The sequence below is a fragment of the Emydura macquarii genome, unplaced genomic scaffold (assembly GCF_026122565.2).
Source record: "Emydura macquarii macquarii isolate MOO-44397 ecotype Brisbane River unplaced genomic scaffold, CSIRO-AGI_Emac_v2 contig_561, whole genome shotgun sequence".
NCBI classification, from domain to species: Eukaryota; Metazoa; Chordata; order Testudines; family Chelidae; genus Emydura; species Emydura macquarii.
Window position 1 is genome coordinate 13,808,641 of NW_027130698.1, and position 27,629 is coordinate 13,836,269.

The 27,629-nt window shown below is 39.4% G+C and overlaps 1 protein-coding gene across 2 annotated transcripts in view; it reads right to left on the reverse strand.

Moving 5' to 3' along the window:
- The window catches only part of ZDHHC7 (zinc finger DHHC-type palmitoyltransferase 7), a 29,171-nt gene extending 4,917 nt beyond the window's left edge, over positions 1 to 24,254 (reverse strand). For both annotated transcript variants that reach the window (XR_010918355.1, XM_067540191.1), the window contains exons 1-6: positions 24,137 to 24,254; positions 14,189 to 14,511; positions 10,333 to 10,457; positions 7,163 to 7,259; positions 2,614 to 2,695; positions 881 to 1,011 (exon numbers count right to left, since the gene is read on the reverse strand). Coding sequence is in view for 1 of the 2 variants with exons in the window: in XM_067540191.1 (XP_067396292.1) it covers positions 881 to 1,011; positions 2,614 to 2,695; positions 7,163 to 7,259; positions 10,333 to 10,457; positions 14,189 to 14,494 (741 nt within the window). In the remaining variant the exon portion in view is untranslated. The remainder of the gene's footprint in view (positions 1 to 880; positions 1,012 to 2,613; positions 2,696 to 7,162; positions 7,260 to 10,332; positions 10,458 to 14,188; positions 14,512 to 24,136) is intronic.
- Positions 24,255 to 27,629: the final 3,375 nt, after the last annotated feature.

The window sequence follows — 27,629 nt, forward strand, 5'->3', positions numbered from 1 at the left end:
TGAGAAGTGAAATACTAAGGACCACAAAAAGCTAAAGAGAACACTAGCTACATTGCATGCAAGGTATTTGTGCTAATAAGCAGCTGTTAATTACAATTACTAATTTAGACAAAAATGAAATAAAACTTCCATGAAGAATCTCAATTCAAATTAGACTCCCTTTCTAAATGCATTTTTAAAATCATTTACTGTACTCACTTCCCACTAATGACAGCTGGGCACTTACCATTTGCTTTCCTTTCTGTAAAGCATACAACTATTCAATATCTAAGTGCAATATTTGCAAAGCAGCAGAATCTGAGAAAATTCAGGATGACTCTGAACTCAATTCCCTTACATCTTCAGTCAATTACTCACACTAGATGACATTCTTTCAATGTTTACACTGGGATTTGGGGAGGAAAATGGATTAACACCAAGTATCAGCCAATACATTATTTCAGTGCAGTAAAAAGGTGCAACAAAAGCACATTGCTAGTGCCAGATGATGTACATCATGTATACTCCTAATGGAACAAGTCACTTCTGATGACAATCTAAGAATTATGGGTGGGATATTCATAAGTGTCCAAGTAATTTAGGAGCATAAGCCGCACTGAAACATAATGCAACTTGTTCTGATGCTTTTGAAAGTCTCACCTCTACTGCATCATGTAAGGGAAGTCAATACTAAAGGAGAACATGCTTGTACACATCTGCCTGTTAGCAAAAACAAATAATTATTTCTCAATCTCCCAGTAGCAGGGCAGATAGGAGATGGATGTGTGTTTAAGGTTTGAATATTTTCACCATCATAAAAGCCCCTCTATCATATGCAAATAAAGCTATATCTTAGTCTTATTATAGAATTATTGCACCAAGCAAAGGAAGTAGGCTTTACCGTTTCATCATTGCATATTGAGTGGATTTGGGTGCCAAACATAACAGCAGTGAAAGTGAGAAACAGAAAACCCTCAAGGCACAAGAAGACCATCAGGATCACAGTTACAGGTGGAGAGAAGTCACTGCATTCTGTGAAGAGAATAAACTTAGTTATGAAAAAATCACATCAAGAAAACATGCAAATAGCAATTCCAGAACAGTGTGTCTCCTCTTCAATACAAAGTGATAATATATATTTGTATTTATTTTACAGTGGCTAAATCAGCTCAATTCCAGATTTTGCAAACCTTTTACTTTCCATCACTGAGGCTGTACAGTTCTAAACAATTCAGTTTAATGTACGATTAAATGCTAATTTGAAAATGAATGTAGTCTTGCCTTGTCATATACCACATCACAGTGCCTCGTGTCTTGCTCTGGGGTAACCACAAGGCTACACCAATTTGAGAGCCAAAAAGCATTTGTGCGTGTGACTTTGTACAACATTAGCCCAGGCTGCACATAATACCAGATATAAAGTGAAGGGCAGCTAGACATAACAAAAAAGCTGCAACAGCACGAGTCCTGCCTGCTCCTGGTGGGCTGTTATATCTACCTGATTTTCATTCCTGCTGCTATATTTGCTTGCCTTATGTGGTGCTGAAAGAAAATGAAGCTGTATCTTGGAATCAGGAGCTGTTCTAAGTCCCTGCCTCCACGCTCTCCAATCAATTGGCTATTTGGTTTCATCCATTAATTAAGCAAGGAAGGATCTGGACAACGTGTGTGACAGGGTGGGATTTTAAACTGAAATGAAATGGAATGCTGAGAAGAACATTGTCTTCGTGTGAAAAATCCATTGGTAAAACAATCTAAATTCCTCCTCCCTGCCTTTGCACTAATATTCAACTATCTGTTTAGCAAATCAGATATGTTGTATGAAAAAAAGCATTTTCTCCACACTCATTCTGTTGCAGTAGTTAAAGATGTAACAATTGGATTTGGGAGTGCAAGGAGTGAAGCGTAAGTTAACATCTCAGCCAGAAAGAGAACTGTTCATCAATTCACAGATTAAAAGTAGCAGTCTATTCTCAGTATGCATGAAGACTCTATAGATCACATAGCAGTTTACACAGGTTCCCTAGATAAGCCAAGTACATTCCAAACTGAAATAGAGAGGTGTGTGTATGAAAGACCGAAGTAAGGCATTTCATGTATGAACACCGTCAGCCAGGGCTCAATGAACTAAGCTTTTCATTTGGTCCCAGGACTTCCCCCGGTATTGAGAACCTTATGAAATACTGCCTCACCTGTGCGCTAGAGTCCAGCCCTAGTTGTTTTATTATTATTATTCAAGGTGATTCTTGAGTCCCTCATTCACCTGCCCTCCCTGATATCTGGAGCAATAATTATCCATCCCCTCTATAAAGGACCCTGGTATTCCTTCAGCCATATAACTCTTTCCATAATCTTGACAGCTCAGTAAGCTCCTGGTACACCAAAACATTGCCTTGAAATAGTAACAAGCACAAAAAAACATGGGGGGAATTAGCAAATTCCAAGTAACACCACATGAGAAAATAAGATGGCATGAGCAGACAAGAGTATATTCTTGGCATTTCATGTTAAACAATTGAAACGTTTGCAAACATTTCGGTGAGGGATGAAGGCAAAAGAACGTTACAAACATTTTATGATTTTTTGTTTATAAACACCGCTTGGTTATGCCGGGAGAAGTAAACACATGCTTACCAGTCCACTGTCCTCGGACACAAGAGAAAAACTGAAACCCACACAGAATGAGCGCATGAGCTGAAATTAGGGCTATATACATCTGGAAATAAATAGAAATGTGCTTAGTCTTGATAGTTTTGTCAGTCAGTAAAGCAGACATTCCTTGCAGCCAGCTTTTATCATTGGGAAATTACATGTTTGGGTGCAGTATCTTTTATTATTTGGATAAAGTGAAGTAAAATCAACTTCAGCAAAGTTCAAATCAGAAAATTTCAGCAAGTACAAACAATGTACAATTTATTAGCTCTTTGGATTACAATTATACTAATAATTATTATTATAAATATAATAAAGTGAAAATTAATGGATTTTAAGTCATTGAAACACTTGACTCAAACAATGATTAAAATAGACATGGCTAATATCTACTAATAGTCTCTCCCACGCAGGGGACAAATTTGGGGAAGAGAAAAAAAGGCAGTAGTACTCTTCTAAGCTCTGCCCATGTGCTTTGCCACTCAGTACATTGTGCAGATGCTCAAAATATGGTTGCATTCTGACCTCAGTTCCTTAGCTCCCTGGACTAGCTCCCACTCAGCGGAGCTCCAGTTCCCTGCTGAATGAAGGCTCCTTCTTGAGTGAAGGTAAGAAGTGCTTTCTCCTAAACACCACTCACTTGTGGCACCAGAAGGAGAAGTCACTCACTGTAAATTGTGCAGATGTAGGTGTGCTCCATCTCCTTTCTTACACGAGAAATTAAACTGTTAACAATGACATTTAAAATCACCACTGGGCATCTCAAAGCTACTGGACCACACTTACTGCAGACTCATTTAGATATCACAATCAGTTCATGTTTGAGGTTTTATTTGCCACCATGAACAGCCAAAGACTGTTTTTCAAAGAAATTTGAGATTCTGTAGAACAAGATCGCAGCACATTATATCAGTCTGATCCAAGCCCTGCTCCCAAGCATATAATTGTCACATTGCAAACTTTAAAAACTAATAAAATGCTATGTTGTGTAACAGAGCAATATACAGCAAACAGTGAAATGGTATAATGCTGCACACCCAGAGCAGGGTGGATAAAAATCAATGATTAAAAACAAAAAACAAAACAAAAAACCTAAATTCCTCTCTTGTTTAAAAAATAACAGTTACAATTAAATCTCATCACAAACATGCTAAACCTACACTTACAGTCTCATAAAACTGAGTTAACGGCTGTAGTCTGTCCAGCCTAACTACCAGCTCTTGCGTCTTGAAAGTTCTGGGCTTTCAGTTTCTGTTTCAGGGCAGACTAAAGTCACATGTGCAAAGAAAGACACAGGCTGGGTAGGATTGTTGTTGTTCTGTGCTTATGTGGTGGTGGAGCTGGGCCAAGCAGGGCAGAGGAGTTAGTTAAGACACTGTCTTAAAGACAGAGAGACAAAAGACGGAGGCAGAATAGAAAGGAACAGTGGAGTGGACTGGAAAGAAAAAGGGAAGCCATTATTCAGTACACACACAGCTTCCTATATTCCCCCCCCACTTTTGCCACAGAAAAACTGTCATGGCTTCTGGTGTAAGAGAGACCCTATCTGAGAATATTTTGAAGAAATTCCTTCCCTGGGTAAAAAAGGAAAATGTGTCAAGTGAAAGCAGTGCAATTAGGAGATGCAGGGCCTACTTGCAAGAATGAAACATCATAATGAAAACTGCTTATTTGGAGAAAATTATGTGAATGAAGATGTGGATATGTCTGAAGAACAGTGTGGATCAACTGGTTAGTAACTGAAATAATTCACTTTGTAATGCATCATTCTTCAAAACTCTCTATGCCTTTTAGTATAAGTGTGATTTAACAAGTAAATTCCCAAGCTGTTTGCTACATTGGATGTTGCTAGAAAAAAAAATAGTTTAGCTAATCCTTATGGCTTGTTTAATTAGTTAACTAGGTTTAGCATCTATCACTCAACTATATGGTACAGAAAGCTGCAGTAAGAGAAATCTAGAGTTGCCAGTTGCCACTGGGTGTCATTTTCTTATTTTATATTATATAATACATGCCCCCTTATTTTGGAACATCACGGCCACAGACCATCATGGTGATGCCATAAATCTATTCCCTATTTTACTTCAGCATAACTCAGCTTTCCCAAGATAACCCCATCCTATAGTGAGTTCTATGGGGTTTACTCCAAAATTAAGCGCACTCTAAATGTAGTCAGTCTTAACTTTTTTGGTAATTTGGAATCGCATTTGCATCCTTGCTGAAAAAAATGTAAATGATGAACTGAATAATAGAGTGAGAAGAACTGAGAAGAATGACTATTCAAAATCATTTTTGAATTTTGTTTCAGGAGTCCATTTAAGCATAAGAGACTGGCGACTGTCTATCTACAACAACTTCAGAGTCATTTGTTGGTAGTTTTAGCAGCAGTGCTGCAACTAAACGTATTTCAGACAACAAAGCATCAGTAGCAAGCAAAAGATTTCAATCATCCAGTAAAACCACCACCATGGATGGGTTTGTAGTAAGGACCAGCAAATATCAGCAAGACACCATAGATGAAAAGACTGCTCGGTTCATTTATGCCACAAATTCTCCTTTTCGCATTGTTAACAACAAACACTTCATTGACATGATTGAATCCTTACAATCAGGCTACACTCCATCTGGTAGAGCAGACATTGGAGGAAGGCTGTATGAGCGTATGAGAAGGAACTTGAACAGCGTGCAAGAAATACTGAGGAGAAATTTGCCAGTTGAAGCCTTGATGGGTGGAGCAATGTACACAATGATCTGGTAACATGTGCCTGTGTGACAACGGAAGATGGGGTTGCATATCTTTCAGAAACAATAGATACATTAGGAAATGCCCACACAACAGAATATTTAAAAGAAGTGGATGTGAAAGCTGTAATAAACTGTCAACAAAAATTCAACTGTCACATGTGCAGTTTTATCACAGACAATGCTGCAAACGTGGCAAAGATGAGAAGATACTTAGAAGAAGAAATGGAAGGATGCTCCTTAATATCATATGGCTGCATTGCCCATTTAATGCATCTTTTAGCCAAAGACTTAAGTACGGCTTCTCCAAGAATAAAAGAAAATGTTGTTGAAGTCACAAAATACTTCCATTAACAACCATTTTGCTCCAGCTTCACTGAAGAGAGGAGGAGGATTCAAACTAATTCTTCCTCAAGATGTTTGATGGAATTCTGTGGTTGATTGTTTTGAATAATTTATTAACTGGCCTATTCTCATAAAAGTTTGTGAAGAAAACCATGATAAAATAGATGGAAGTATCTCATCCAAAGTATCTAACATAGGATTAAAGAGGAATGTAGAGGATATGCTCAGTATACTGAAGCCTATATCCATAGCCTTAAACTTCAGAGAAATTTTTGCTGCATTGCTGATGCTGTCAAAATTTGGAAGGCACTTCAAGAGACATTGAAGAAAGAAATACGTCACCAGAAAGTTAAACTGCAGGCAATAAAGAAGCGAATGCATCAAGTACTAACTCCACGCCATTTTTTTGCAAACATTCTTGACCCCAGATATAAAGGTAGATGCCTAACTTCTGAAGATGATGATACTGCCATGGCATGGGCATCTCAAAATCACTCCTCAGTTATACCAGTCATAAAAAATTTCAGGGCTGGAGCGGAACCATTTAAACAGTACATGTTTACTGATGATGTTTTGAACAAAGTCACTCCCCTGAATTGGGGGAAATCATTAGCCAGGCACCTAGAAACAGAGTACCTTCATTTGCTAAACCAACTTTTCACAGCAGTAGCTTCCTCTGCAGGCACAGAAAGAATATTTTCATCGTTTAATATTATTCACTCAAAGCTAAGAAATTGACTGGAAGTTGAAAAAGCAGGAAAACTCGTATTTCTGTTTCAGTCTATGAATAAAAATGACAGTAGGAGTGGGGAAGATGAGAACTAGTTGTCGAAGTTTTAAGGATAGCATACATGTAGTGTGGTGATGACTCATCTGTTAGTGTTAATAAAATTTGAAAATTAAAAAAAAAAAGAGGTTAAGGACAACCATCAGCCAGCAACTCCGGAGACTGCTGCATTTGCAAATGTGAAACATTTATGTAACATTTAAGATTTAGTTTAATAAAATAGAAGTGCTATTGAGTTTGTGTGTGTGATTTAGTTCTTACTTTCCTAATGAACTGCTGCTGCATCTGCAGCTTGAGTAATGAGTATTATGTACTATTTCCTAAATTGATAAAAATCAAGTTATCTAAAATATTACACAAAGTATACCCTCCTAGATGTTGTAAAATGCTGTATTGAGTTGTAAATTAATATGTTTTAGTGAACAGACTTGCACCATTGTTAAAGAAATATGTGAAGAAGTATCAGTTGGAAACTTGATTTAAATCAATGATTTTCTCTTGGTGATTTAAATCACCTTGATTTAAATCAATCTACCCTGATCCAGAGTATGGCTAAATAGCATAAAATTTAATCCTGGGGTAAGTGTGCGCAAAATTGTTACCTACATTCAACATAAATTTCATATTTATAACAATTTATTAGTAATTTGTACTCACCGTAAACAGCACAAAAAATCTCTGATTTTTCTCTCCTACACAATTATTCACCCAGGGGCAGTGATGATCCATCTTTCGAATACATCGCTTGCAAATACTGGGAGAAAGAGGAGGAGAAGAAATATGCACTTTTTATTTTAAAAAAGAAGTATCTTACATTTCAGTGTAGGAAAGAACAAAGTGTGTGTCTCAGACAAAAAATCAATATGCAGAATTTAAAGAAAGCCGAAGGAAAAAAAGCGAAGCTCCTAACTAGTTTTGGCAGTTATGGTTTTCCTAATTTAGAGCAGTATATTTTCTTCAAAAAAATGTATGCCATAATTTCTGACAGTGTAAATTGCCTTATTGATCAGATTTGTTTCATATCCACTAAAATGAATATGAACATGCTCCAGAAAGGATAAAGGTGTACATCCAATCGTGTAATTTTTTAAATTAATCCTGTGGCTATGATGAGTACCCCATGTAAATAGAACTTCATTACTTTCCAGATTCAAGTTAAAAAAAACTCAAAAAAACAACAGAACAAAACAAACAAAAACCAGCCAAAAGTAATATTTGGCAGAAAGTACCTAGTTCAATTTACAGACATCCAAGCTGTAAATCTGGTTCGGAATATAGAAAAGTTGACCTAGTATTTGCAAGAAGGGAGCCATTTTCAATCTCCTCAGACAGTTTTCACAGCTGTTTTACTACCCACACAGCTCCATCAAATATACTGAACATGTGTGCACAGTCAAAATGCTCCAGAGAACAGTCTAAACTTCATTTGTAAGTAGTCAATTCCCTCTTATTTCTCAGAAATAAAATCTAACAATATCATTAAATTACGAAAGATTCAACCAGGAGCAGCAGGTGATATATAACCTACGTTCAAATGTAGTATCATCTTTGTCCACTATATCTGCTTTTTGTGTGTGTGGTCGTTGTGTCTACAGTTGTTGGACATTTGTGGCAACTATCCCAGAAATCTCTAACCATACCTCTTTGTATAGCATCTGAGGGCTATCAACCAACATCTCTCAAAGTTAGCAGCAAAAGATTCCAATCAAAATCTCTAAATTCTACAGTGAAAAATAAAACAGTTGCTACATTTGTTGGTCTTTCCCCAACTAACCATTTAAGTAACATTTTTCTTTCATTTTCCTAATTTAACATGAAGTGAGTTTATAGAGTTACAGATTTTCTTGTGGAATATGCAAAACAAAATCAAATCCCTTCAACTTCAACAGTAATAAATGAATAGCTGCTGTCTATTATGAATAAATATATTCAGACAGATTAATAAAAACAAAATAAGTTTATATGTTTATTTTAAAACCATCCCAAGAAAGCATATAAAGTAAACACTCCTAGTAAAGACTTAAATTTAGAAAAATAATGCTATTTTAGGAATTTATGCAATTACAATGTCAGTTATGATTTCCAAAAGCAAGATTGCTTGACCTTGTTGACAAGGGCATTTTCCATTAATATAGTATTAACCTACGCCTACATATCCACCCAAGTTATGGATGCTGTGAAAGTTCAGTTTTCCTGATCTGTGCAATTAAATTTTCAATCTTAATGCTATCACAACATTTCCATAACATTTTTTTTCTTTTTTCTTTTTTTTTTTTAACATTAAAAAAAGACTCAAAACTCACTCCTAGAGACACCAAAATTGTCATGAATACTGACTGAATCAGAAACTTCTACAGTACCTTTCAATCAAAGATCTAAAAAGGGCTTTACCATTACAATCTATTTAAATAGGTAGGCTGAGGCAGAGATAAAGTCAAATAAAGATTTCAGCCCCAATGCAGATGGTTTATAATGGAAGTGCCTTCTCAACCATACCTTTAGCACAACTTGAGTGATAAAATAATTTACATTACCAACTATAGATATTTTTACAATCATTTCCATAATGATTTGAGCTTCAGAATTCCAACAAACATTCATTCTCATCCTTTAGGTGAGCAGAAAATGTCAATATACTACACCGCTGGATATGCGCTATTGCAGTGTTTCTCAATTTCTTTCCACCCACAGAACCCTTGCCCGCCCATGCCATGCCCTCAGAACCCTTGCCCGCCCATGCCATGCCCTCAGAACCCTTGCCTGCCCATGCCATACCGTCCGCCAAAAAGTCAAGGAAATCTTCCTCTTTTCGGTGGCATGGTATTTGCTTGATTTGGCGGCACTCTTTCAGGGCCATTTTCGGCGGCGCGCGAACAGCTGCTCGGCGGCACCAGATTTTTTTTTTAAGCATTTGGCGGCACGGTACGGCTTCTTTGCGGAACCCTTCCGTTCAGCCCATGGAACCCTAGGCAGAACACCATTTGAGAACCACTGCGCTATTGTAATGATACAGAGAGGTGCTATTAAAAACATTACACATATGTAGTTCTGTGTATATAAACATGCATACACAGTATACAAATATTTATAAGTCTCTTAGTTACATAGAGAGACATATTTAAGTTCATCTTTCCAGTGGTTGAACATTACAGGTGCATCTAAAATGCCTTCAAGCTAACAGGGACAGAGTGAATTTAAAGTAGATAGATTTATCATACTTTATACAACATCCTAATCCAACATTACGATAATCACTTCTTTCATTACTCAGAACAGTCTACCCTGAACTAAAGAATATTTCATTGGTTTAACAAACTAGTTATGCATGCTGCTTAGGAAAATAACCATGTAAAAACTGTCAATCCACGTGCTCGGGAAGGTGTCTTTTTTAACAGACCCTTTCAGAAGTTTTAGGAAGAGCACACATTGAGGTGACTATTTAAAATGTACTTGTAATTTCTTAATTTAAAATTACTCTTGCAACCAGAACAATAACTCCAGAATCCAATATCAAGGTAAAACCAGTTTATAAAGGAGTAAATGATAAGAGGAAAAACTATCTTTTCTACAACAAAATTTACTGAACTGCAATGAGATCCTTTACATTTTTAGGCTTATTCATTTCTTCCCCTGCTCCACCTCAAGTTTTTATTATATATTTGATATACAAATATACACACTGTTCTGTAGCAGAAAGCGTGCAAAACTTTTATTTTATCAAAACAAGAAACCTGCAGACCGTTTTCATTAACTACTATTTTTTTTTTTAGAATTTCACGTTCAAATACCTTTACGCATGTTTGCTTTAAAAGAAAAGAATGGTGTACCTGCAATGATGGGCACGTTCTGGTTTGATACTACAGCACTTTGGACATTTGTAGATCACTTCCCCTGGTTTGAGTTGCAAACTCTCCATGTATTCTTTAGTGGCATTTCCTTTAGGTACAGCCCCCTAAGTCATTTAAAATGGAGGGAGAGAAGAAATCACCTTAAATTGAGAACAATAACACTTTTTAAAAATCACTTTTTAACAGCAGTTTTGATTGTTCAACATTAATGCAGAGTGTGTTAGATGTAAAATTCTATGCACACTAAGCCCATTTTAGTTCAAACCTAATTTTTCTCTTATAGGTACCAGCAATCTCAGCACAATTTCCAAAATCAGTTTTCTCAAAACAAGCTAATGTAAGACTGAATGTCTTCCAGACAAACAACCACCCATTAGTCCCAGTTCAGTTTCAAATGAACTACCACCAACCTGGATGAAATCAATGTTCTTTACCTACAAATGTCAAAACTGCAGTCAGAATCGTTGCTTAAAGTTGAAAATATTTCTTGTAAGTGAGCAAATCAGGAAAGGGAAATGCCTCCTTTCAGGTATATATAGTAAGCTAACTATTCTGAGATTCAGAAGCTAGTGCAATCATCTATTAGCATTACAAAAAGGCCCAAAGTGAATCAAGAACAGTTTGTACGTGTTTGTTTTGGATTGTCTTGAAGGGTTTAGGCAAACTGCTAAAATTACATCAAAAGAATTTGTATGATCTTATACAGAAGGAAATGGGGACTGAGAGACAAGGGGAAAGGTGTTACATGGTAAAAATTCACTCACACATTTCACACACCCTCCCCCACTCCAGTTTTCTAAAAATGGGGAATGTGCTTGGTTTTTTTCCCACACTCAGAAAGCTCTAATGCAAGGCTGATTTTTCTGGGTGATGGTGAAGGAGTATCAGAAAAAGAGTAGTTGTATTTGCAGCCTGTCACTGCAGTCTGAAATGTTTGTGAATCTCATTTACACAATCTAGCAAAAGGACCAGCAAAAAAATAAAAAATAAAAAAAAAAAATCACTAATTACTTAAGTGATTTAAGGAAGCTCTTCTAGAGAGAAAACTCAGCTCTGCCAGTTCTTAACACAGGACTAGCTACTTCCCTCCTGTTCACTTGGAGGGAATTTCAACTGAAGCAGAATGTTTTGTCAAGCTATGTCCACACCCCAGTGTTTCACATTCTACAGCTTATCTTCACTGAAGTGTTAACTCAAGGTATAACTTAATGCTGCTCCTAACCCAACCCCTGATACATACAAAAAGCTCTAGCTTGATTTAAGTGATTCTGTACAGTACACTCAAGCTAACTGACTCATCAGGAGGCATGTTGATGCTGGAGCTAATAATGCAGAGGGGACGCCCCAACTCTCTGCTGTTCAATCACTGTTTATCAATGTGACCATTCGCATTCAAGTTAGGCATGTTCACTAACACTGCACTGAAGACAAACCATAAGACATGATTTAGTTAGTTCTAGAGGGATTAGAATTTGTTAAAAAGAACCCCAAAACAAACAAAACTCTCTCATCTCTTTTTCACCAATTTCATTAATTCGTAAGTGTAACTCTCAAAATGGCTTGATCTCATCTCTTTGCCATTTGCAGAATTAACAAGTAATCAGAAATAAAGACAATGATACTTGATTCCAGTTACAAACATTGAGAGATTATGCCTTTTACAACCTCAAACTGTAGCCAGTTTACTTTTGATGAAATTCTCATGGTTAAAACGTAGTAAAATCTATCTATCTTCAAATTCTTATGAATTTTGAGAGAGACTTTATTCTATTTTCCTTTACTCTTATTTAAGAATCAACAGTTTATACTACAAAGCCCCCGCCCCTTTTTTTTGTTGGTAATATGGGAAGTGCATTAAGTGCAACAGATTAAGATATATTTTGTCTATAAACAATATCTTGGGTCTTGAGGTCCTAAGTATTTTTAACAATCAGTGATTAACACCCATAAACACAACTGGTTCTTCAAGAAGGCCTTTTTTCATACATCTCATTGGCTTTTAGAAACAATCTTTCATCACTGGGTGCGGACTCAGAACTGCTCAGGGAGGGAGTAGCACCTTTTAATGAACTGCCAAAACCACTTCTTGAAGCACTACGTTTTTTTTTTGTTTTGTTTTGGGCTTTTTTGGTATATGGACTCTAACAAACCAAATCCAGCCAGTTAATAGTTTACAATATCAATTCAAAATTTTGAATTTTTAGTTTTATGTAAACTGAGCATACAACTTTGGAAATTGTGTGTTTTAAAACTGAGCAGTGAATACTTGCTATAATGATAAAAAGCTGCAAAGACCTGAACTGGTGAGGATTATTATAGTTTCAATTTAAACATTTCTAGATGAAGTCCACTCATCCACCACGCTCCAGTATTTAAGCAGTGAGATTTTTCCCATGACACTGCAAATCCCACAGGCTTCAACCTAGAGCTGAAACACCACCAAACTTACCTTTGAGATGTCAATGTCAATGTTTTTATAGCAAGATGTTCACTACTATTACGAAGGATGACATTTTAAACTGAACGCTAACTTGCCACCGATTCTATCATACAAGAGTTAACCCAGAAATTCAGGAATATAATTTTAGACCAGTAGTTCTGAGCACAACTGCTATTGAACTGGAAATAGGTACATTGTTATAACAATAGCTGAAAATTCACCATTTAGGCTGCCATAAGCTATTACTATGCATGTTGACAGAAATGTATTTTAAAACGTATTCACATGTGTTAACTTAAATTTTGTATGGCAGTAAAACTGTGCCATTTTGTAATTTTTACTTTGCAGAAAGAACCATTTTATGTAGTGAGGAACAGACTTACTTACCAGTAAATGCCATTTAACTACATCAAAAACATTTTAAGATTGTGAAGATGTAACTGCTTAATTTAGTTTTCATAGCAAGATTTCCAAAGCAATTTTATATTTTTGCTATGTACTCTGTATACACACTATATAAAGTTGCTAGAAACCTGACCTTAAGAAGTCAGACTGTGATGAAAGCTTTTAGTTTAACTCAATTACACGTTTTACAGACTTCAAGGAAGCGATAGCTAATTTTTCCAAATATTTGTTTCCTATTAAAAATTCGGTATAGCTACATTGAGTCTTATTAGAACACTAATAATTTAATCTTTCTGCTGATCTGACTAACTTATTCAATAATATTAAAATGTTATGAATACTTTTATCTTAGATTTATTGAGAGAAAAATATCCATAGTGCCAAGTGAGCCTAGTTCTACCTAAGTCTTCTCTCTACACTGAGCAACTTACTCCACATTTTAATTGTCAGGTCAACAAACTCTGGTAAGTTTATAGTAACTAGTCCTGAGGATGAGTGAGATTTTCAAGAGTTCCACAGATACTTTTGCAAACCTTAACTTCTTCTATTCATTAAGCATAAGATTTTCTTACCCCATCACCTGGAATATAACAACTTTTACAAAGTTATCTAGATGTGGTAATACAGCTAGGAAACCAGTAAAAAATTACAAAACAAAATAGACATTTTAATGATCTTCTATAGTACATCTAACAAGTTATCCTACACTTTCCATTTGTCTTCCTTTCCCTTGCAATTTTCAATTGTTTCTCCTTTGCTTTCCACTCAGTTCAAGACTTGTTTATGATATCATAAAAGAATAAAAGATGGAGATGGATACTAACCTCTGCTTCAATCAATTTTACTGATTTGAAACTAAAGGAATTATCCTAGCAGCAGGAGCTAGACCTTATCTATCTATAAAAGGGAACTCAGAGTTGCTCACTTTAATCTTTGCAATGACTTAACATGAGAGAATGATCCAATTTCAAGGAATAATCATATACTTACTGGATCAGTTAGCATAGTTCTCAGATGAGATGATAGAGCTAGCACTGCCAAACAGTTAAAAAGAACACCATTGATCACAGAGTACCAAAAGTCTTTGGAAGGCAGCAACATGACAAAAGTCACTACAAAGTCTGCATAGACAACCAGAAGCCACGTCATGACAGCACAGACCATGCCACAGCCATCACGGATGAACCAAACCCTGTCTGCCATATCGGCTTCCGATGAAGAAGAATCATAGCTGTCATTTTCAGCAAGGAGAGGGTGGTGCTCAACATCACGGAATCTGTGCCCTGATGACTGCATGGTTTTCTGAACTTGCCCTAAAGAAAGATGGAGAGACTATGTTTACGTACAAACAAGCCATGAACACAACAGCTGTCAACTTTTATTTTATGACATTTAAATGAAACAAGGGATTAAGTGGGGGTTTTCATTACAAAGAATTCACATTCTATGACTGTTTCAAGCTGGAATGTAGCTGTATGTAACTGAGTACACTCATTTACAAGTCCTTACCCACAATTTTGCAAACTGTTATGGAACATTTATTATTTCTAAAAATATTACTCTGATTGCAAGACTTCTGTAATTTTTGCAAGTCCCATCTCTCCTCATGCACAGTCAGTATTGTTGACAGAATACATACACTTCTGGTCTACGCAATCAGCTATTTACATAGTTTACAAAAAGAACAAGCAGTTTGTATAATCATTGCGCCACTTGTGCGTGTGTATTGAAATGTATACTTAACATTATTCCAGAGGGAATAAAATAAATGTAAGTGACCTGTAAAGTTTCTCCAAACTATTTTCTGCATTTTCCTAGTTCAGATAAGCTATTTGGAATCCTCTAGTTTGAGATCCTTAGGTCTGGTCTACACTAGAGAGTTTTGTCCACAAAAGTCAGCTTTTGTTGGCAAAACAGTGCTGGTGTACACACTGCAATCACCCCCTGGCTGACAACACTGCCCTGTTTTTTCGACAAAATAAAACCACCTCGATGACAAGCGCAGGGCTTTTGTCGGAAAAGACAGGGTGATGCAGTGTCTGTATAGACACTACCTCCCCCTGCAGCAATAGAGGAGCTGTCAATTTCATTGCTGTGCTCTAAGGTGAAATTGACAAGGAAGTCAGTGGGCTGGTTCTGGCTCTTCTGGCTGGGAGCCGGGTGAGAAGCCCCAGCTGCTGCAAGCTGCTTGCCAGACTGTTGCAAGACCAGCTCCCAGCTGCGAGCTGGAACCGGGTAAACCATGGGGGAGCCTGGCTCCCAGCTGCGAACTGGGATGTGGGCAGCTGCAGCCCAGCTCTGGTCCTGGAGCGGGGACTGGGTGAGACTCAAGCGGCTGGAGCCCAGCTCCCAGCTCAGAGCTGGGAACGGGCAGGATGTGGGAGCCTGGAGCCCGCCTTCCGGCCACGAGCCAGCACCAGGCAGGATGCGGACAGCTGCAGCCTGGCCCAGAGCTGGGACCGGGCAAGATATGGGAGGCTGCAGCCCAGCTCTTGGCTGGGATCAGGGAAGGGAGAAGTCCCTGCATGGCTGGGACTGGGAGTGAGGGGGGGCAGCCCACAGGGAACCCTGGCTCTCATGGTGGTCTCTGAGCTCTCCCACACTGCCCTTTAGGTTGGTGGAAGTGCTCCTGGTGAGGACGCACTCCACCGACCCAAGGAGAGCAGTGTGGACATGAGCCGGTGGCTGAAAGTCAACGTAACATATGTTGACTTATTTTTGTAGCGCAGACAAGGCCTTCATTTAAAGAGCCTAATGATTAAGCCAGTATGGTAAATCATTTATACAGGGAGAACACGAAGGACTGAAATACTCTTATCTGATAATATTTTAGACATCATTGTCGACATATGAACAGGAACATAATCAGACTTGAAACTTGTCTAAACAAACATGGCACTGGTAACTAAAGATGTGACATTGCATTGATTTAGTTAAACTGGTATGACACTGTGATGACTTAGCAGCTGCTTTAGTAAAAAGGAAAAAAACCAGGGAAGCGGATGATTTCGTTTTATACAATATAAAAAAGTATTTCCAAGAAAAAACTGCTATAGGCCATGCAGCATCCGATCAGGTCACACAGTAAATTAGCAGGAAGGCCAAGCGCTGCTCAAGTCACACAAATAGCTACAGGCAAGTAAAACCCCCCTAAGGAATTACGCTCAGCAATTTTCTAAGTAGCAATTTAATCTTGCAGATAGATATTCGCCCTGCTGTCACGTTTCCTATTTTTGTCTTTCAAAACAATACTTAGTAGACTAGAATATTTTCACACCATGAAGCAAGGATGGATATATCAAGTCAACTTTCATTTTCCTTACAGTCATTGGTTGCATCACAACCTGAAGGGTAAACATGGGATTTTTGTGTTGGCTATATTTGTCTTGTTGACTTGTCAAACATAATTTTTCTCCTTGCATTAAAAGTTAGCCTCCTGCTTTTCAGTCCTGACCAATATGGCAAAACACCCATTAAACTACAACTGTTCTCTCCAATGAATAAACTACTGCAACAACCTGCTGAGTCATCATATTGCTGAAGAAATTTGACAGAATGGTTTCTCAGGTCCGCCATGGACTTTCTGGAGAGAAATATCAAAAACCTGATCTTTTCAATCTGAAAAGGGATGTTTTGACACAGTTCTGTTTTGTGAAAATGTTTGAAAGGTTTTGCTTTCATTCCAATGAAGAATGAAAACAAAGTTCAAAAACTTGAAAGTTCTTGTGAAACAGAATTTTTCTTCAACCAGTTATAACTAGTAGTGTGGAATGGTAGAATCAAAGTATTATCAACAAACAGGAGACAGATTACAGTCTGAACACAAAGTTCCAAGAATACCATGCAATCCTAGAAGTACACTCAGTCCTAAAATTGCTATTGATTCTGTACCAGTAAAGCCCATGTTGATAGAAACCTGAAAGCACTTTATTGATTGGTGAAAGCTGAGCAGATGTCTCCAGTATTTTTTGTACACTAATGGTAGCCTCTGTATGACCGCTGAGATTCACTGTAGTTTAGGTCATAGCTCAAAATCTTGTGTATATTTATTGCTTTGTTAATCCAAAATGATAATCTACAATGCCTATATTTACCAATTCATTTATGAGGGACTCATAGTTGGGATAGCTGTCAGACAAAGTTACACAAAGGTATGCATCTTTCACATGATTTTCACCATTTTTCTAGTCTTTATTGCTAATTCTTAGCTATCCTAATTAAAAACGTTCCATCTACTCTCTCCCTCTGACCCTAGTGTCAGATTACTAAATCTGCATTCGTGAATCACTTTTAAAGTTACAACAAAAAACAGTGAGGAGATGCTGAGTAAAGATAGCATCCTTAATTCAGCTCTGATGGGTACGAGTACCAATTACCATACATGTTACTTGTAGTTAAACATCTTTAGCTTACCATGGTAGGTTATTAATTTGTCTTGTTTTAAACAACAAAACTAACACTAGCAAAGATTGTTAAATTCATTTTTGTTTTGTTCTTAAAGTATGGGTTCTGACAAGAGAAATCTGAGAAGTTTAGAAAAGCTTTATTTCTAAGTTGTTTACTCCACAGTACCCATGGTAAGCTTCCTGAGGAAGCAGTAGTTATGTCATTTAATTTGGAAGCTTCAGCTTCATAAGTCTTGATAATTAATATAAATATTCTACCTATTCGCCAGCTTTACCAAATGTTAAGCCACTACCTGTTTTTAGGGAAAGAACTCCAATAAAACTAGCCCCTGTTCCAACACAACCATTCCCTCTGAAGCCAGTTTTTGTAACATTATACTGAATTTCCCACAATATTTTCATCAATATTTTCCTGTATAATTAAAAATGAAAACACAAACCAGCTAGATTTCCATGAGAAACAGGACGTGACAGTTTTCCAGTCACTTACTGTTTCTTAAAAAGTATGTGTATTCCTTTGAAAGTCTGAAAGCTAAGCAGATGCTTAATTGTATGCAATTACTGGATACGGCAATTGTATGAAATTTTGTTTTGCCTATATACTTATTTTAGGCGTTATACTAATTCACACAATTTATATTTACTAGCCAGTAATTACTATGAAAGAGACAAGATAGGTGAGGTAATCTCTCTTATTGGACCAATTTCTGTTGATGGAAGGTACAAGCTTTAGAGCTATACAAAACTCTTCTTCAGGTTGGTGAAAAGATATTACCTCCATTAACTTGTGTCACTCATATCTTAAGACCAACATGGTTACAACACTGCAAACTAGTAATTACTGTGGCCAACAGCTTGCTGCAAAGTGCCATGTAAATGTAAGTAGATGTTGATAAGGGAAGTGCAAATTAAGTGAATCACATGATCATCCAAGGTTATCCCAAATTATCAATAGTCTCTAATCTAACACATTCATTCTTTACAAATCTGAGGATATGTCTAGACTGACTGACAAATTCACCACCGTCAGATCGATCTATCCAGATCAATTGAGCAGAAGTGAAGACCCGTTCAATCGATCTAGTAAAACCACCTCCAAAAAAAGCATAGTGTTGCATCGACCGGTACGCATTTCCCATTGGCGCAGCGAAGTGGAGACGGCGCGCTAAACGGAAGTTACGAAGTTGATGGGAGTTACACAAACTACTCTACGTTGCTTGTGTCACTCCCGCCGACTGCTGCTGAATTTCCCAGTAAGTATAGACCAGGCCTAAATAGACAGACAATGGTGCAAAGATGCCACATCCCAAATCTTTGGGGATGAAACGTTTAAAAAGTCAAAACTATATTAACATTTAAATTTAAATTATTAAAACTTGGTTTCTGGAATGAATCCAACAAGCAACAGTTCTCAAACTTGTGAGATTGCCTATGAGCCATGTCTCTAACTTCTCAATCACAATTCCAGGCAAAATTGCACAACATCAACTGTGGCATATATGGAAGAATGATTACAGTTATGTATTTGTAAATGTAATGCATTCTATCCTTTCTGAAAAAACAGAGCATCACACTATCTCCCTGGCCTATCTGTTCTGCAGTCCCACTGTTTGGTCCTTTGCTCCCCTGTATATTCCTCTTCCAGTGGGAGTATTAGTATTTTGAAAGCACATACAAGATATAAAGTGCTAAGTGTTCTCATAATGTTGTCTGCAGCTTTGTCTAGCACTACTGATTTGTTTAACCCGATGTGTTTATCATAACAAGTGGTTTTCAGTCAAGTGTTCTTTATACATTTGAAGTACACAGTTCAAGAAATTACGTGTTTTGCCTTAAACTAAAATTGAGCTTTAGTCCAATCACTAATTTTTTCTCCAAAATTCTTAAAATCTTTGTGATCCCTTGTGTCAGAAAACAACACAGATACACAGTATGTTCCATGAATGATAACCATTTGCACAAGTGATTAATCAAAACTTGACTCCAGTTTGGTTACCAGTCTTAGCACATCTATACCACCTATATCTAATTTGTATCCCATTGTTTAATGAAATGCTGCCAAACCAAACTGCAGACATATTACTGGAATAACAATGGCATTAATACAACACGACTATCAGGATGCTTACACAGGGATTACAAAATAAAAGCTACTTTTAACAAAATTATTGCAGATTAAACCACAATGTAATGATAAAATTTAAAATTAATAATCACAGAAAAAGTGTTATTACACAAAAGACTATTCCAACTACTAAAAAAGCTTAAGATTTTCCAACAACACTAAGACGGGTCTCCATTTTCCTTATATGCAAACAGTTGCTGGCAAGCTCCTTTACTCCCGCACACAGTGTTCACAAGACTGCTGCACTATTTAACATCAGGCATTGCGCATCAAGGTGCTTCTAAAAAACTTTTTCTAAGCTTATAGGAAGAGAGGGTTTTGGAAAAGAAGGGAGATCACTAGTATGTCCCAACCTGTGTGTGTTATTTGCTAAAGTAGAAAAAAGCATGATTTACAGCCAATTATAGCAGGGAAGACTATCTTTTTATAAGAAATAGCATCATTATACCAGTCTATTAGACCAGTCAACTCACTGGTACTTTACAATAACAGAAAAAAAATCAACAAGATTAAAAATACTTCAAAGCAATCAAATCTTATTTTTATTTTCTGTTTTAGGTTTCCTTTTAAGATACACAGCGGACAGTTTTTATTTTAAATAAAATTTATCCTGTGGTTGCTGCACAGCAAATGAAAAACCTCTATTTCAACATTTTAACTTAATAGTTGATGCTAACAATGGTCTGCAGGGAAGCCAGGGCATGCAGTATTAGAACACTAGAGTAACACTCTGACAGGTCAATTTGTAAAGCTTAAATGTGATTTATTTAAAGCCTACCTGAGCCTTAAGACAAAGTTACCTACAAACACAGGATTGGTGCAACAGAAAACAGACTTCTAGCTAACTGAAAGCAACAGATTAAACTTTGACCTCTCAAAGACAAAGTGCTGCAGTAATTCACACATGAAGGGATATGGCACTGCATATAATTCCATAGGAAGTATGGACGGCAGATAGCAACTAACATTGAAAAACTCACCTTCACGAAGGTAGACACCTGATCCTGATTCTCAGGCTGTCAGACAAAGCTAACTTGTCATACAAAATCTGTGCAGAATGGTTAAGTTATTAAGACAGAAGCAGTGTCTACTTCAGTAAAAGAATAGGTCACTTTTCATTACACACCTAAGATCCAGGCAAGGGCCCTTTAAGAAAGTCAGCCCTGGCTGGTTCAGGATAACGTTCAGCACCTGACTCACCTATTATTGAGTATTTACTCCACATATCCAATATTCAAGGTCACACTGTAACAGCCTAAGCAATAACAGGATAACTTGTTTTTCTGCAACTGAATTTAAAAAAGGATTCCCCCCATTCCATGTGACCCTTATATAAATACTCATCTCTGAGATCAAGAGGGAAATTCTGGTAAGAGTGTATATTTTTTACATGGTAAAATTTAGAGAACTATTCTAAAGTCCCTTATTATGCCTATTTCTGCTTATCATCCCTTCCTATTATTTCATTCTACAGCAGGCTCATGCATTTGAGTTAGGAAACATTGGAAGTGTCCACATTTATCTTTAAAAAGAAAATGTTTCCCCACCTCCAACCTTCCAAAAAACAACATCCCTTCTAAAAATGTCGGATTAAAAAAATAACTACTTCATCAGTACCAAGAACACTGAAAGCTTCATCACATGACTGCATATGCCTTTATGTTGGTAACCCTCTACAAAATGTCACTAAGAAATGCCATCAAGAATTCTGAACAGAAATTAAGCAAAATGAAGCCCACAGAGGCAAGTTAGTGCATGTCACACTGGTGTGCATTAGAATTATTTTTAAACAAGTAAAAGTACTACCGAAGTTGTAAGGTAGTTGAGAAACAGGTTCAGATTTGATAATGCACTGAAATGAATAGGCAGTTCACATTTCTAGCAAAATTTCAGTTTACTCTTCCACAGCTGTGAAGGGGTTACATGGGACAAAAGAGTAGGAACACCTATGCAAAAGACATCCTCCATAGGATCTCAATGCATAGCAGGGATTTGATGGAGGGGGTGCAGATTTGCCTTTGCATAGATCCATTAACCAATAACTGGTGGAGGTTCAAGTCCTTATGTTAGAGTAGAAAGGACAGAGCAGTTCTGTTCCAGTAGCCTGATTGGACATAAGAGTTTACACTAGAAGAACACACAGCACAGACTGCATCTCCAGGCTGTGCACTGGTGGTACAATTTGGGCTTTAGATGGTTCAGACCTCTATTTTTTTCAGATGTAGGCAGACCTGACTCCCTCTGTTCACATTCCAGAGGACTGGATATTTAAGCTTTTTTTTTTTTTTTTTTTTTTTTTTTTTTAAACATTCTGCAGCAAGCGTCAGGAAAAATTTCTCACTTCCTATTAATGAGTTGATATGTGAAGATCCTAAATTAGAGAACAAGATTTAAAATCACCTCTATCATTTCCAAGTTTATCAGTGTAAGCTAAACCTTTACCATCATTTGAATGTGGTTTGTCTTATTTATTGACTGTACTTTGCAACACTAAACTGGCAACACATTTTTCTGTCAATTAATATGCCTCAAAAGTGATCTTTCCTTTCAGGATGCAACAAAGCCAACAAGGATCAAAGCTTAACTATTTTCACAAGCAAGAGAAGTTATTCCATTTTATATTTCATATTGTATATTAATTTTAATATTCCATATTAATCTAAAACAGTGAGACATTTTATTTTTAAAAAACACCAACCATTCTGTCTTCAGAGCATGACAGATGCAAAATCTGCTGGTTCTTTTCCATTCTTCACCTGCTGTGCTAGACTATTAATTTATTCCCCTTGGGAGTAACACAGTTAATGCCTTCATAAAACACAGGTAAGAACTATTTGATTCAGACACAAACAGCACAAAGTATTTGAAATCAAAGTCGAAGCGAGCAAGTTTTAGATACAGAAATGTAAGATGATTTGATATATGCTTCAATACAAAGGGTTGTCAGTTTCTGAACTCTAGTCTACAGGGATTTTACATCAGTTTTATCTGGTCATGAGTCACTAGGTCCCAGTGTTTTCTTACAAATCTGACAAATTAGATATAGCATCCCCTGACTGAGCCAATATTTCAGAAGACCTTCTAAGCCTATTATGAATGCACATAGTCCCACTGACTTCAATGGGATACTTATATGCTTGAAGAATATGTGTAAATGTTTGCAGGATCAGGGCATATGTTTATATATTCATGTCTCCAGCAAACAACAGAAAAGTGATGAAGGCATGACTTGGGGTCTAGATACCATAGCACAGTGTACCCTATCCAAGGGCATAATAAGCAGGGTAGCCCAGGGGTTATCAAACTTCCTAGTGGAGTTCACATAATGATTGTATTCCGGATACCTCTCTTCCATTTGTAAGGGCATGGATTATGTCCTTTATTTGCATGCTGTTCATTTAATCTCTCCCTCCTATATGTTCTGTTCCTCCCAGTTTGAAACAAAGATGCATTTCCATGGAAGTAGCTAGACCTCTGTGGACCACCAGTAAGCATTGCCCAGACCAGTTTGAGAAACCATGGACTAGAATGTGTGGTGAACTAAGGAATTACAACAACTTCATCTACTTCAGCATTAGTGCACTGTGTAAGAGAGGTTCCAGATCTCTATTACCTAGAATGTAAGTACTCTGAGGGGAAGTAAATTACCATTTTTATTAACTGAGATGCTAGCACTGTTTACTTCAAGTCCTTTTATTTTTCAATTCAGACTGCAGCACCAGCATGAGATTAAAAGTCTCAGAAATTAATTTCTTATTCAACAGCAGCAGAAACTGAGGATATAGCTGATTTTATCCAGCAGACTGAACCAGCCAAAGAGCAGTAAATGCCAGCTCTGGCGTTCGCGGGACACACACACACACACACACACACACTATTCATTGTAGTCACCAATTATGGGATTTGGGGGATGGATTTTGGGGGGGAGGGGGGGAAGGAGAGAAAAGTTGGCTCTATCTAACATTGTATTAATTAAACTCAGCTCCCCCCCCCCCCCAGGCTGAGGCTGTGAATGAATGAGATGCAGACACAGCCCTGGGAGGAAAGGCCCCAACACCAAAGCATGCCCCAGCCTCCCACCACAACGGGGGTGGGGGGGAGCGACAGCAGCAGAGCCCTGGCCAGCAACCAGGGAAGAGGGCTCCTCCAGCGGCTCCGTGGTGGGGGGCAAGGCTGGGAGCCCCCCAAGAAATGGCGACCAAAAGCCAGGTGGGGAAAGGGAAGTCAGCAGAGGGACGATGGGGCAGAGCGGGGGGGCGGGGGGGAAGGGAAGCAGGAGACACGGTGGGGGCGGGGGGGACAGAGGGAGCACGGCGGGGGGGGGGGGCAAGGCAAGGCGGGGGGAGGGGCGCGAGGTGGGCGGGACGGAATCCGGGAGGGACCATGGTGGGGCCCCCCCGCACTTACCGCAGCCGGCCCCTCAACGCCGGGCGCCCGGCGGCTCAGAGGGCAGCGCGGAGCCCGGCCCCCCGGTCCTGCTGGCGCGGGGCGGCACACGCCAGGGCTGAGCCCATCCCGGCGGCCGTCTCCCCTCCCCCCCCCGCTCCCCTCACACTCCTGCGGGCGGCAGCTCACAGAGCGGAGGGAGAGAGACGGCGACCGGTCGGCGAACCCCGGAAACCGGGCAGGAGGGCGCGGCCCCGCGCCGGAAGTGAAACCGCCCTGGCAAGGCGCATGCGCCTGGGCCGCGCGGAGCGCGCGCGCCTGGCACGCAGGCCGGCGGTGGGCGCGCGCGCGCCTCCCGCCGGCAGCGCTGGGCGAGAGTGAAAGGCGCGCGCCTCTGCCCAGCCGCCTGGTGGAAGGCTCTCGGTGCAGAGCAGTGCCCTCGCCACGTGCATCCCCACCCCCACTCCCCGTGCAACCCTCCTACCGGGCAGGAGTTTTTAATGGGATAATCCCTCACATCCCCACGCACATGGTAATAAAAACATGGGGGATTTGGACAGCCCTGACTGTGCCCAGGTGTGACAACAATCCAGCCTGGCCTCTCCTGCATCTGGTTGCTTGTGCAAAGGGAGTGGGGGGTGGGCTGAGTGCTGCCAGAACTCAGCTTCTCTCTCACTGCAGGACGGTTACTAGGTGTAACTTCTGAATCCCCTTTAGCGGCAGCTGTACAAGCCCAAGGTAATGCAGTGAGAGAGCTGGGGGATTGGAGCCAGCACCTGTCACAGGCCGAAGACGGGCAGAGGGAAGAGGGAGCATCACAGGTGGTAGAGCAGGGCAGGACCTTTCCCAGATTACACAGAGATGGGCCAGAATAGTGGTTCTCAGACTGGGAGTCGTCAGTAGTTGACAGGGGATCATGACCCCTCTCCTTTTTGTGAGCTCTATAGACTTATTATAGGGAACTGCTCACCCTTTAGATGGACTGACCCATATCCACCACAGCAGGCCCTCAAGAGGTTCCGGAACCGATGCTGTTTATTTGATAAGTGATCACCATATAACTTCCCTTCAACTTCCCTTCAAAAAACACACCAGTTATGGGAGAACTATGGGCTAATTGTATGGACTACCACTAGGTAGGTCACAGAGTTACCTCTTTATTCCAGGGATTTGTAAGGTTGAGTGCTAGTGGCTGAAGAGGAAACATCCCTACTACAAAGATTTCCATTTTAATATATATTTTAACTCAACAAGCAAATAAATCAAGAGAAAGTGGGTAAATATGAAGGTTAACTGAATTATCAACTTGATTAAATCACACAACAAACCAGTCCTTATTAACTTTATATAATCATTTCAGAAGGCAACAGACTTGTTTAATTATCAGCCCCAAAAGAAATAGAGCATTATCAATCTAAATGCCAAAAGATATATTTCAGTTCCAGTAAATAGCTGAATATAATGTTGAGACCACACCGCTGATGCCAGCTAAGGTAGCCTGCCCAAATTACTGGCTATTACTTTATCAGCAATCTTTTCTCTTGCACCACAGAGTTATAACGAAACATTCTAATACAATACAAGGTGATATAGCTTGTTAAATTTATCATTTGACCATTTAAGGTAAGTGAAAACAAAATCATTTCTGAGGATTAACATGCAATGCTTATGTGTGATCTTCCAGACAGAAAGGCTGTTTAACCTAGGATTCATTTAGCTATTTGAGGAATTAATCTATAAGCACCCTTCTCAAATGTATTCTCTGGCTTCTAGCCACAAGCACTCCTGCATCTGCACTTCTGCCCAGCCTCATGACCAGGCAGCTGCTGGAGTTAAAATCAAGCACCATATTATGAGGTAAATGAGTCTCCCAACTAATGCAGATTGGAAAACGGAACCCAATCAAACTGGTCGATATTTATGCAGGATGATTGTCACAACTGCTGTTGTTTCATTTAGTTTCAGGAAGCTAATTTAGGGTTGAAAAGATTAACTGGTGGGCTTACTGTGGCTGATGTTTAGCATCAACTAACATGATAGCTGGTTAGAGTTACTTGTTTGTAGCTGTCAAATATTAAGATATTGCCTGTGGCTGAACTCCTATTCCTCAGTGGGAAATATGGAGGAAGCAAGGACCTCTTTGTCAGGATTGGTGGCATTGCATAACCAGTGACCAGCAGCTAGTGGAGGGGAAAAGAGCAAGCCAGCAGTAAAGCTTCTTCCTTTCCTTCAGCTTTTTGATGGTTTCCTGTCTAGCTCCTCCCTATTATAACTTCGCTCAGGAATGTCTTGGTAAATCAGGAATGGAGTGACCCATTCTGAGGTCACTGGTGTGACAGATGAGGAGATGCTCTGTAATAATGTAACTATGCAGAGATGTAATGATTTTATGAAAATTCTGTATGGGAGCTGGCCAGTGAAGTGAAGCTGTTGCCTATTGGCTTATAAGAATGTCTGGATCTGGTTTAATAGGGGGCTGTGGGAAAAACAAGTTGGAAAACAACAAAAGCTATGTGGCAGGGTGAGCACACCACTCTGGCGCCTCCTGCTGGCTGTCATGGGGATTAGCTTTGCTCACTAGTGCAGCCTCTGCTGGTGGTACCTCACCACCATCATTTCTCTGGGACCTGCATCACTCCCAGGAACACAGCATCTTCTTCAGCGACAGTGCCCGCTGACCACGCCACACTCTGTTCCCCCCCACCCCCCACCCATCCAGTGACCACTGTAGCCCATTGTCCAGCCATTTCTTCTCCAGTAGTGAGGGGGAAGAGGGGACTCAGGCCCACTCGCTACTCCAGGTACATGTCAGGGATCCTGTAGATGGTAGCCACTTGCTGCATCCCCTCTAACTCCTCCGTACCTTTCTCTGGGTCTCTTCCCTGCATCCCCAGCACCTTCTTGGCGCTTGTCTCAGGGCCTCAGCCTGCAAGTCCCTGCAGCCAGCCAGCCAGCCAGGAGCTAGCTGTAGCTCCCCTGGTCCCTGCCTGCAGCACTGCTCTGTACAGGGTGCTAGTAGCCAGTCCTCCCTGTACAGTCAGCCCAGGAGGAGTGACTGACTGGTGTCTTGCTTTGCAGCTCTTCTTATGGGGCCTGGCTGGCCCGGATTAGCAGCTCCTCGCAGCCTCCTTTATATTGGCTGCTTTTTGTGCAGTCTGCCTGTGGGTCTGTTAATCCCCTCATGGCCAACGTGGAGCAGATGCCCCATCACAAGCTGTAGAAAGCCAGCTTCCCAGCTAACACTGAGGGAAGCAGTTACAGGACAATGGCATGCTTCCATGCCCCAGGCCAAAGTGACATAGCTGTTCTGCCAGTGCTGGGAGCTAAAATGAAAGATTATAAACAGTTTAAAAACACACTTGGGGGGGGGGGTGCCAATTGTAAGCTGTGCAAAGAGATATCCTACTGATACATCTAGAGACTCTGCAGAGGGAGTCTGAAAAAGCTGGGCTTTCCCACCCCTAGGGAAGGGTAAAGCTTAAGGAGAAGCAGGCATGCATAGAGACTGGTTTAT